Source organism: Hipposideros armiger, unplaced genomic scaffold (assembly GCF_001890085.2).
Source record: "Hipposideros armiger isolate ML-2016 unplaced genomic scaffold, ASM189008v1 scaffold_1345, whole genome shotgun sequence".
Classification (NCBI taxonomy): domain Eukaryota; kingdom Metazoa; phylum Chordata; class Mammalia; order Chiroptera; family Hipposideridae; genus Hipposideros; species Hipposideros armiger.
The window spans coordinates 179,067-190,856 of NW_017732695.1; the positions used below are offsets into that span (position 1 = coordinate 179,067).

An 11,790-nucleotide genomic window follows, 5' to 3' on the forward strand; every position below is an offset into this window, starting at 1 on the left:
CTCTCTCTCTCTCTCTCTCTCTCTCTCTCTCTCTCTCTCTCTCTCTCTCTCTCTCTCTCTCTCTCTCCTTTGTTGATACTCATGATGTGGGCCAATAATGGTAGATGCATATAGAACAAGTATAGGATAAGTAAGGATATTAATCAAAAGGCCTAGTCCAGATAATTTTTAGTGTGAACAGAACACATGCCTATGTAGGCAGATGAAAGCCTACTCAGATCTAAGGCCTATGGTTCTATGTTACTTTTGACAAAAGGCCAGTAAGGATCATCTTTTAATGGGTTCCCTTTCTATTTACTTTTTCTCCCTGTTCATTCCTCTGTAGAGCCTTGAGAATTACCACCTGAGGTGGCTTCCTGCCACACGCCTCATCTTATCTGAGGTGGCTTCCTGCCTCATACCTCATCTTATCAGTGATGCTCTCTCTGTTTGTTGCCCATGGCTCTTCTGTTCTCCACAGAACCAGCTGGGCTCCGCGAGATTCAGGATTTCTTAGGGCGAATCCAGTTCCATCAGTACCTGGGGACACACCAGAACCTGGTACAGCTGGAAGGCTGCTGCACAGAAGGGCTGCCGCTCTATATGGTGTTGGAGGATGTGGCCCAGGGGGACCTGCTCAGCTTTCTCTGGACCTGTCGCCGGGTGAGCAGTACGGTAGAGGTGTTAAGAAAGAAAGGCCTGACCTGGCTCATTAGCTGTTCAAATGTCAACTAGCCTGACAAATGACAAAGTAGAGAGTCATTCTAATAACATAACCGTGACTACCACCATCCTGTAGAATTCTTTACGATGACAGCAATGTTCTCTATCTGCTCTGTCCAATATGATGCCACCAATCACATGTGGCTACAGAGCACTTGAAATGTGGCTGACATGACTGAGAAACTGAAGCTTTATTTTTATATCATTTTCAATAATGCACATTTAAATAGCCACAGGTGTCTAATGGCTACCATATTGGGCAGTACAGATTTAGAGCATGGACTTTAGGCTCCACCACTTACTAGTTATGTGACTTTGGGTAAATTACCTCTCTGAGCCCAAATTTTCTGAATCTGTAAAATTAGAGTAAGAATAAATTATTATTAACATGAAAAGAAATTATGTACGTAAAGACTAGCAGTGATTGGTACATAGCAAGCACTCAAAATGATAGCTGTTATAATAATAATTACACAGCAACAAAACTATTGTTAGTACTAATGGTAATTCTGTTTTGTTAGTGTTAAGTGTGCCTTCCGTTCTGTACTATCACTGTAGTATACCAGGGCTGACTTGAGGTGACATTCAGCTTTTAAGTTTTTGTACCTCAAACTCACATTAAAAAAAATTAATTTCCAGACTAAAGTGCAAATCCCTTTCCTTACAATTTCCCTACTTCTCTATACATTTCTCATTCTGAAGTGCTACATGTTTCCCTAGTTAGTTCTCCACTTGCCAATGGTCAAGTTCAATATTAATCAAGTCTCCTTAATATGCTGATTATTTTACTACTAAATGTGAATGGAAAAGGCACCTGGTTATGTCTTCCATCCAGTGATGCAAATAGGACAACGTGAAAGTCTTTAGGCATTTCCAACTTTTTAAAGAGGTTATCCATCTGTAACTTGTTCTGTGCTCTAACCTCACTAGTTTCTAGTTTCTAAATTATTATGCTTCTATAGATGATTTTAGATCATCTTTACATACTTTTCTCATTACACCAAACTTCTCCCTTCTGCTCTTCGTATAGTCAATTCCCACTCATCCTTCAGATCTCATCAAAAGCTTTCCTTGCTTCTCCAACTGAATCAGCTCTCTTTTTCCCACCATCATATACTCTCTTTTACATGTCTTTCATGGCACTTGCAGATATGTAACTATATATTTACATATGATTATTCAATTCTGATTCATGCGTGTTTGTCATACTATAAACTCCAGAAAGCAGAAGACATGTTTATTTTGCTAACTCTTATATTCTGAGTTCCTAAGATGGAATATGGCACATAGTAGACATTCAATAAAGATGTGTTAAGTTACTGTGCTTAATTAATCACACACACACATTCTACCCCAGGAAAGCTGATGCTTTATCTAGTGAATAGTCTTATACATACCAATAGATAGTCTTACATATACTTGTCTTTCTTACCTGTTATTCTGTTCTTCCTGCATTCTGCTATTCATCTACATTCTTTATTTTTTCTCCAGCCCAGTAAGTCACTGTACTTCTCTGTATGTCTGAAATCTCTTGGATGAGTCTCTCCTTGAATCTTATAGCTCCTATGTTTTTGTATCTTTTCCTTAGATTTGATATTGGCCCATATATATATATTTCAAATCTGTTCATGTCATTTGGCTATAATGCTTTCTTCTCTGTCTCTTCAGGATGTGATGACCATGGAAGGTCTTCTCTATGATCTCTCAGAAAAACAAGTATATCACATTGGGAAGCAGGTCCTCTTGGCTTTGGTAAGCTGGGCAAAATGACGATAGATGGTAGGGATTTTTCGTGTTAGCCTGGTATACTTGATGTCATAGTTCTCATATTTATATTCCCAAATGAGGTCTATATTATAAAGAAAATCAAATGGAAGTTAGGGGGCAGACACTCAAGCATTGATAAATTATTTTCAAGACTTTATGAAATCATTTAGATAATGTACTATAGGATTGGTAATTCGAGGCAGAAAGTAGTCAACTTAGGGTTTTTAGAAGGAACAGGATGGGTTTGAAAAGGTTTCTTAGTCTTAAAGGTCAAAAACCAAGGTCAAGAGCTATCTGTCCATTTGCTTGATACTCTTGTTTACCCATATATACTAATATTAATGGATGCAAAAGGGGCAAATAGGGACGCAAGTTCAAAGAAGAGATGGGAAGATAAATGGGTAAAAGGCTACCGCGCCAGAAGTAAGGATACAGTTTTGTACCTGAAAAACAAGAAATACTAGTTCAGAACATGTTTGGTTGGAGACTTTCTTTGATACTGAATGTGATAGGAAATACATCTACTTTAAAAAGAATGAGAAACAGGTGGAAGAGGAGGAATAAGAAAGGGTAACCGTGACACCATTCCTTAATTTTAAACCACCTTAAATAAAGAGGCAAGAGAAAGAGCTCAGGGTTTAAGAGAAAACATTTGCCTTTACTAGAAGTACTCAGGAAATTTAGATGACTATGTCTATGAAATTATTTAGATAATTGTGTTTAAGATAGCACTTGCCATAGAAAATCAGGGCTCCGTAAAGCTACGACTTTAAGCACTTGATATAGTGTGTCACCTGAAGGTGTGAAATATACCAGGGATCTAAATGGAATCAGGGCAAGATTGAGGAAAAAAGAAGTAGTGAGGCAAGAAAAGAGGAGTAGTTACAGCTGAAGCTCCCATGGGCTAGGACGAGAGCACACCACATAAATCAATACTATCTATGGTGTCTGGAGGGCCTAGCTGGTATGTTCCCTTGATAAAGTTAGAGTGTCAGTCTATAGCCTACCTTGTATTCTGAACCGTAATTGCAGAAGTGCCCCATTGGGATGCACTGATCCCACTTATGACACTGACTTTTTCTTTTTATATATTACCTTGTTTGGGGGACTCCTCCTAGAAACTTGAGACCTACTCCATTTTTCCAGTGTCTCTGGGTCCTATCTGAGAGGAAGGCAAAATCAGGCAGAGGTTAGAGCTTGACATACAGTGAGTGATTATACTTTCCAAACCCAGTATTAATGTCAGTTTGATAATCACAACACAAAATACCTTATTCATTGTCATGACTTGGAAGTCATTATAAATGAGACTTCTTTGGAGTAGCAAATGTTCCTTGTCTTTTCGAGGATTTCTAGGACTGTTTCTCCTTGTGTGTGACCCAAACCATGACCTCAGACAGCTGATCTATCTTTGATCTTATGTTGACAGGAATTTCTCCAGGGTAAGCATCTGTTCCATGGTGATGTGGCAGCCAGGAATATTCTGATCCAGTGTGATCTTACTGCTAAACTCTGTGGACTGGGCCTGGCTTATGAAGTCCATACCCAAGGGGCCATCTCCTCGACTCGCACTGTACCTCTCAAGTGGCTCGCCCCAGAACGGCTTCTGCTGAGACCAGCTGGCATCAGAGGAGACGTGTACGGTTTGTTCCTGCGCTTTGCATTTCTTCCCTTTTGCCCTAGGTGTCCTCTGGTCTCTGACCATGACTGTGTCTGGTGTCACTTATGTCTGCAAGTGAAATCTCTACTTAGAAGTCAGACAGACTCTCAAGCAGAATTGTGTATTATGTGACAGAGCTCATATTTGGCATCTGGCTGCAATCCCGTTTAGTGTCTTTTGAAGTATTCCTTCTGTATTAGATTAGCAGCCTTAATTAGGAAAACAAGAAAAGTGAAAAGATTACTCACACTCCAATCCAAGGACCTAATCTAATAGAGTACCTTTAATTGAAGGAGATGGGTCCCATTTAATCAAAAGTTCAGTAAAACCAGGAATTATTAAAATAAAAAGAAGTATACATACTTCGAATCATTTAACTTAAAACATACAAATAGACACTTATTTATCAATCTTTTTAGAGGCAAGCCAAGGCCTTTTTAATGAGAATGGACCTGCTAAATGGAGTTACATGTTGTTTCTTATATAAACAGTATCCATAATGAATTATTTTTGAGTTTCAGTTTGGGATGATTCTAAGTAGTGTGAGAAACTTGAAAACAATTGTGAAGCAATTGACTGCAGACATTTATTTTTATTTTTTACAGTTGTCTCACCCACCCAATTTGAACACTTTCTTTTTAGTAGCTTATTTTTATAGAATATTTTCAAAGCATTCAACCTACTTTTCATGGAGCTAATACTTGGTTGCATTTATATATAATCAGCTTGCATAATAATTAATTGGTTACATAATTACATTTACATGTATGATCATCATAAACAGGACTGTAAAGAATCACAACTGACTTTTGGTAATCATATATCTCAACTGATTGGAGAAGTACGTAGGTGTAACATAGATGATCTTACTAGCCATGAATGTCATGAGCAGCAGATGAAATTTAGAACATTGGTTAATACGGTGAGTCAATTAAAAGACTTCCATTGTTGCTTCACTAACATCTGCTTTTCAATAGAGATCTGGGAGTAATAAGCGTAACTGGGAAATACTGCTTATTTAACGATGATATTATAGAGAAATATACAAAAAAATCTCTTAAATCATACTGCTTATGCAAATACCTATTCCAATTATGTCCAAGGCTTATTCTGTTAATATTTTCCCTAGGTTTGGACAACTAGATCCACTGAGGAAATAGTAGATAAATGATAAACCTCAATTGGCTTTGTGCTAAGAATAAAGGCTGGAATTTCAGCAGGAAGGAATAGCAAGAATGAAAAATAAGCAGAGGGGAATTTCATTATGTTTGGATGAATGTGTTTGTGTGTTTGCATAAACACATGCATACAATTTAGCCAATAATAGTAAACATCTATTAAAATGAAATATAGAAGAAAGGAGACATAAATCCAGTCCTCAGAGAGATTAGACTCTAAGGGGATTGGATAGAAATGCTTTCTCATGACACCGTTATTTGGCTTATTTTATCAGACACCTTCTGTGTTCCTTCACTGTCTTAAGTTCTTACTGAAGGCCTCTGATATTTAAGTGAGCTCTCTTCAGGAAAGGCAGAAATTGAAATTAAGTAAATGACTTTGTTTCTTTTATAGCTGGTCCTTTGGGATCCTGCTTTATGAGATGGTGACTCTAGGTATGTTCCTGTATGTTTATTTGGGTCATGGATGATATATGCTATGAGCAGAGGTTTTAGTATGATCTCAGAGGTTTGAGCTGGGCTGACATGAAATCCTTCTCCACCTTTTAACTTTCTTTTGCTTTCTTTTCCTCAACACTTGACCAATTCCAAGGGATGTTTTGAAATCCAAAGGATAATTCCAAGAGTGATCTTGCATAGCAAATATAAAAATGTTGTCTTCAGATTTACAAATCCATTTGACTGAGAAACTATAGAACCTTCCCACATTTGGGGAGGGAGGGCAGGTGTTACTCACTTTGCTTTACTTTGTTACTTTCCTGAAGACTCAATATTCTCCTAAATTATCAGTTTTCCCCCCCCCAAAAACCCTTCTCCCCCCAAATTCTCTAAGTTGTATCTTGATCACTAGGGAACAACTATATAGTATCTAGTATTTTTCCTATGGCGTTATATTTATTTACTTTTTGTAGCCAATTAGCCCAGGTGGATGGAGAACAGCATTGATATAGTTGATGTTCTACAGGACCTAAAGCGCTCTTGCACTCTCATTCTTTCCATACCAACAGGGGCACCGCCATATCCTGAAGTCCCTCCTCTCAGCATTCTACAGCATCTCCAAAGAAGGAAGATCATGAAGAGACCCAGTAGCTGCACACACACCATGTAAGTGGCTTTTAAGGCCTACTTGTCTCTCATTCAAAGTACTTTTTGCTGCCTATGAATCATGCCCTTTTCAAAGTGTCTCAGAGGATCCCCAGCTGTCCTTTCTGTTCTAATGTACATCCCTAGACCAAACCTATGCAGTAAGACACATCTGCTCATCCATCATATATACACATACAGCATACGTATATGTGTACACACACACACACACACACACAATGTTGAGGCAACTATATTAGGAATCTAAATTTCATAAAGTTCCTCCAGAAGCTTCATAGGTAAGAAGTAGACCAAATCCACTGTAGGTACAGTAGTGCTTCATTTGTCGAAATGTCAGTCTCAGTCAGAGACTGCAGCCTCAGTTCTAATACAGTTGCCATAAAATCCACCGCAGTAGAGTTACTAACTGGCTCTTATTTATTTATTTATTTATTTATTTATTTATTTATTTATTTATTTATTTAATTGGGGAATTGGGGGAGGGGAACAGCGTTGGGGAATCGGGGAAGGGGAACAGACAAGTTGCTGTCCTTTTGTTCTTCAGTCTAGTTGTGGAGAACGTGGCTTCACTGGCCCGTGTTGGTATTATCATTGTACTCTTCCTGGGTGAGACAGTCGCACACCAGCCACTGGACAGCTGCTCACAGCGGCTCACGGCAGCTCACGCTGGCTGCCGGCCACTCACGGTAGCATGGCAGCACACTGCAGCCCCACTGCAGCCTAGGCCATCGCCAGCAACTCGTGGCAGCCCAGCCCCAGGTGGAGTTGTTGTTCAGCATCTTAGCTGTAGAGGGCGCAGCATCACTGGCCCTCATGTGGGATCTGAACTGGGGCCCTGCTGCTCAGAGCTGGCGTCCCAAGCCAGCTCTTAACCAATGCGCCACTAGGCCGGCCCGACACTGGCTCTTATTTAATACTTAACTTTTAAAAATTATTGATCTGTTTTCCCAACTCTGAGCACACTAGAAGCCAACCAGAAGGGTGCTAGGAAGAAATTAGAAAGACAGGAGAAGGAGGATCCAATATTGTCAGCAGAAAGGGACAGCTGGTGAACCAATGTAGAGGCAAAAAATGGAAAAATAAAAAATCACACACAGAATTTTATAACCAATAAAATACAAATAGGGATGGTTATAGAATGTAAGAAACGGTTAGATTATTTATAAGACAGCAGGAGAGAATATAATATATTAATATATATTTTCATTAAAATTGTAAAGTTTTCATCATCAAAAGGGCAAATTTCCAGTACCTGGATTTCCCTATAATAAACATTTACCATATTAAGCAGATTATAAATGTTAACTATCATAACTATAAATACGCACACACACACACTCACACACACATAGTATAATGATACTGGCTGGGTACACCAGAACGAAATTGCTGAAAAATATTTCTTGTAAACTTTCTATGTGTAAAAGGCTGTCCTTGATACTGGGGGGGGAGACACTTAACTGATAAAGTACCTGATCTTGAAGCACTTAACATTGGATGAGGAGCTATCTGCAACAACATGAAAATCAACATAAAGTGTTAGGCAATAAGTAAAATGGTTAAAAGCTCAGATTCATCTCAGAGTAAAAAAGACACATGCTCAGTCCTAGTCCTACTATTTCACTATACACTGTTTACTTACCTTAAAATAGGTAAAATGATAATCCTATCTCAGTTATTGTGAGGCTGAAATGAAATAATGTATGTTAAATTCCATTTCCATGCTTTATTAGTTCTTGATAAATGCTAGTAGTATAAAAGTAGCATCCTTCACAGTCTCATGGTACAATGTTAATGAGTGTGGGAAACACTGGGTAGGCTGAGGTTTATAAGAGAAGGTTTCACAGAGAAATTGAGATTTAAAACAAACCCACAGGGAATGATGACCATGGAGAAGAGTTCAAGGACGTGGGCATAGCATGAGCAAAGGCAGAGCTGGGTGTTAATACCACATCTAGGACATAGCAAGACACTGGGCTTCAGCGAGGCCCGGCCTGTGTGGGAGAAAGCTGGGGTAGGATGCCAACTTCATGTGGTAGGCAGTGGAAAACCACTGTAGGTTCTTGAGCAGGGATGGGACGTGATAAAAGTATTTGAAAACAGACAGCATTATACATTCTCTAAACTGGATTGAAGAAAAGACAGATTAAAGTACTTTTATCTAGATGAAGGCAACTTCCTGAAGAAGCTAAATTATAAAGGGGGAAATGACCTGGATTAACGGAAGGAAACACCTAAAAATTAGTGTGAACCATATTATTCTATAACTTCTTATTTTCCTGGCTATAATGTAGCTTTTACTGGTACATAAATTGTAGCAATGGTCTGGAATTCTGCATTAGTAACATTGAAAGATGAGAAGACTTAACTTCTGAAAGGGCAGTTGGCAATAGAAAGGGGGGAAAAAACCCAAACTGTTCTGCCATACTGACTGTACCTTGAGAAATCTTCAGTCATTCCTATTATTAAAAGGGCGCTGTTGAGAAGATGATTTTAAGAGGCTAAGTATTAAGAGGATGAGATGAATATTAATCTCTGGGAAGAATACGAGAGACAGGACAATGAGAATAAATTAAAGAACTTCAGGGGTTTTTTGTTCAGCTTTGTTAGGAGAGGAGGCATATTTCTCGTACACTTGCCTGGTCAAGGAAGTGAGCTTCTCTCGTTTCCCTTGCAGGTATGGTCTTATGAAGTCCTGCTGGCGCTGGAGCGAGGACAGCCGCCCTTCGCTGAGAGAGCTACGCTCGCGCCTAGAAGCTGCTGCTCAAACTGCGGACGACGAGGCGGTGTTGCAGGTACCGGAACTGGTGGTGCCTGAACTGTACGCAGCTGTGGCAGGCATCAGCGTGGACAGCCTGTCCTACAGCCACAGCTTCCTTTGAAGATCCCAGGGCAAGCAGCATTCATGGGTGATCATATACTCCTGGAACCAATTCTTCTAAGAACAGAGGATGGACTCTCTAGTGGAACATAAAGAAAGAAACAGGACATGGATCCTGGATCTCCCCCCCACATTTCCCTAAATGAAATGATGCTGGGCGAGACTCTACACACTATATACCCTTGAGACTGAGAAATACAATTTCATTTCTGCTCTCTCAATCCTGAAGACCCAGGGTAGAAGTGGTAGCCAGTGCCACTGCACAGGAGGTTTTAGAAATCTGCAGTGTGTGTGGGGCATGGCCCAAATATGCTGGTCACCCCCAACATAGGCTAGTTTCCTCCCGAAGGATGCTTTTATCTAGACTATTATAAGGTCCACAGAAATTAGAATCAAATGAGGGACTAGAAAGCCAATAAAGGACTTGATGAGAAAATTAAAGGTTCTATTTGCTCAGGGGTGTAGATGTGGACCAAGGTCATCCTTCAAAGAGAAGGTGGAGGAAGGACGTAAAGTTCCTCAGTCCTGGCTCCTTCACGCAGGGCTGGAGGAGAACCATGAAGGAAAACGTCTGAGTTTCCCCTGAGTATAGGTAAGAGAAAGATAGTCCCCTTTTACCTAATTCTAAGACAGGTGAACCCTGGTGGTATTACTTTTAACGAGAAGCTGGAGGGGTCATTTTATGATTAGGAACATTTAGCATGTGTTGTTCATCAGGCCAGCTTCCTGGTCCCTGTAAGACTGAGGAATCTGAGCCTAGAGAGTCACTTAGGCTCATGGTGAATATACTGTGTGTTTAACAATAGGGAATGTGGAAACCTAGCAAGAATGCTTAGTAGGCCAGAAGGTCTTTAACAAGGGCTAGAAAAGGATGTCATCTGAGACAGCAGGATGGTACCTTCTGATTTTCAATCATCCACTGATGTACTGTGAAACTTATTTCATTCAGTTAATATTCACTGAGTGAAAGTGGGCTTTTCTAGTATACAGCTGCTAACATCTTTACAATAGGGAGGCTAAAAGTAAATAAATGGAAGTTAGCATCAATAGAAAAATTCAAGAGACAATCTACATTGGCAGAAAAGAGATAAAATGGGGATAATACTTACCTCACAGGGTTGTTGTGAGGACTGAATGAGAGTATGTATTTGTGTCTGGCACATAATATGTACTCAATAAATGTCACTTTCCTTTCTTTTCCCCTTCCTACCTATCCTAGAATCTTTCATATCCTTTTCACTTAAAATCTGTGGCCGAGAACCTCGGGTTGTCAGTCACACTGCAAGGCAGGCCTGCCTAAAGATGATAGTAGGGTACAAGCACCACAGGACTAAAATCATGATGTCATCATTTCTGTGTGAGCTGCTGGGCAATGAGAGGAGTCTCCTACTATTTCAAAGTACTGAAAATATCAGGACGATGACAGTTCCGTTGAACATGTAGATCTGTGATTTTAAAGAATACTTACTCAGGGTACTCTGGGAGGGACACCTAAGGCTGTAGGAAAGATGACTGGCAGTTGAAAATTCTGTAAAAGTTAGACTCCTGATGGAGTCATGATGAGTCATCCACTGAATCATGATTCTGCACTGTAGGAATACTGCAATGACTAGTCAGGGTTTAAATGGGCGGCAAGGAGCAGTAGAGAGAAGGAAGGTGGAGTGGCTGGGCACAAAATAATGAAGTCCTACGGAAGCTCATTGTTGCTTCCTGGCTCTTCATTTAAGTCAAATTTACAAAACATTTATTTATGCAAATATTTTTTAAAAAATTGAGTGTTAAGGAAAACACTGCTAGACACTTGCTAGGTGTTGGATAAAAGGAACAGAGAGCTTTTGATTACAGCCTAGAAAGTGAGAGACATTATATACATATTTGTGTGGGTATTTGTACATTATGAATTGTGGTAAATGCTATGAAGAAAAAATAAAGGATAGCAGAAGGGAGTATAAAATGAGGCGCTCTCTGAAGAAATGGCATTTAAACGGAGACCTTAGAGATGGGGAAATAAGCCTGACAAACAGTGAGAAGAGCCTTCCAGGAGAAAAATTATATGTGTGAAAACTTTGAGGCAAGAAAAAAAGCATAGCTTGTTTGAAGAACTGCAAGGAGGCAGCGGGAAGGGAGCATAGTGAGGCCAGAGGAAAGAGGCGCATAGTGAAATGGAGCATTGCTCTTTCATTATGTTAATTTTTTTTTCGGAGGAGGGAAAGAAACAGACAATAACATTTTAAACTTTTACCCATAATTGTATTTGTTTTTCTGAATATAGACCTGGAAAACTGGACAAAGTAATTGTTTAAGAAAACTGGGCTTACTTGGCCATACTTTTTCAAAAAGGGGATTATATGGGCCGGCTGAGTGGAGCGTTGGTTAGGAGCTGGCTTGGGATGCCAGAGGGCTCCGGTTCGGATCCCACATATGAGGGCCAGTGACACTACCCTCTACAGCTAAGATGCTGAACAACAGCTCAACCTGGAGCTGGGCTGCCGTGAGTC

At 39.8% G+C, this 11,790-nt stretch overlaps 1 protein-coding gene across 2 annotated transcripts in view; it reads left to right on the plus strand.

Moving 5' to 3' along the window:
- Positions 1 to 11,695, plus strand: part of STYK1 (serine/threonine/tyrosine kinase 1) — a 34,143-nt gene extending 22,448 nt beyond the window's left edge. For both annotated transcript variants that reach the window (XM_019633587.1, XM_019633586.1), the window contains 6 exons: positions 461 to 642; positions 2,371 to 2,454; positions 3,899 to 4,107; positions 5,702 to 5,742; positions 6,315 to 6,411; positions 9,089 to 11,695. In XM_019633587.1, the coding sequence (XP_019489132.1) occupies positions 461 to 642; positions 2,371 to 2,454; positions 3,899 to 4,107; positions 5,702 to 5,742; positions 6,315 to 6,411; positions 9,089 to 9,293 (818 nt within the window). In that variant the 3' untranslated portion in view covers positions 9,294 to 11,695. The remainder of the gene's footprint in view (positions 1 to 460; positions 643 to 2,370; positions 2,455 to 3,898; positions 4,108 to 5,701; positions 5,743 to 6,314; positions 6,412 to 9,088) is intronic.
- The last annotated feature ends 95 nt before the right edge of the window (positions 11,696 to 11,790 follow it).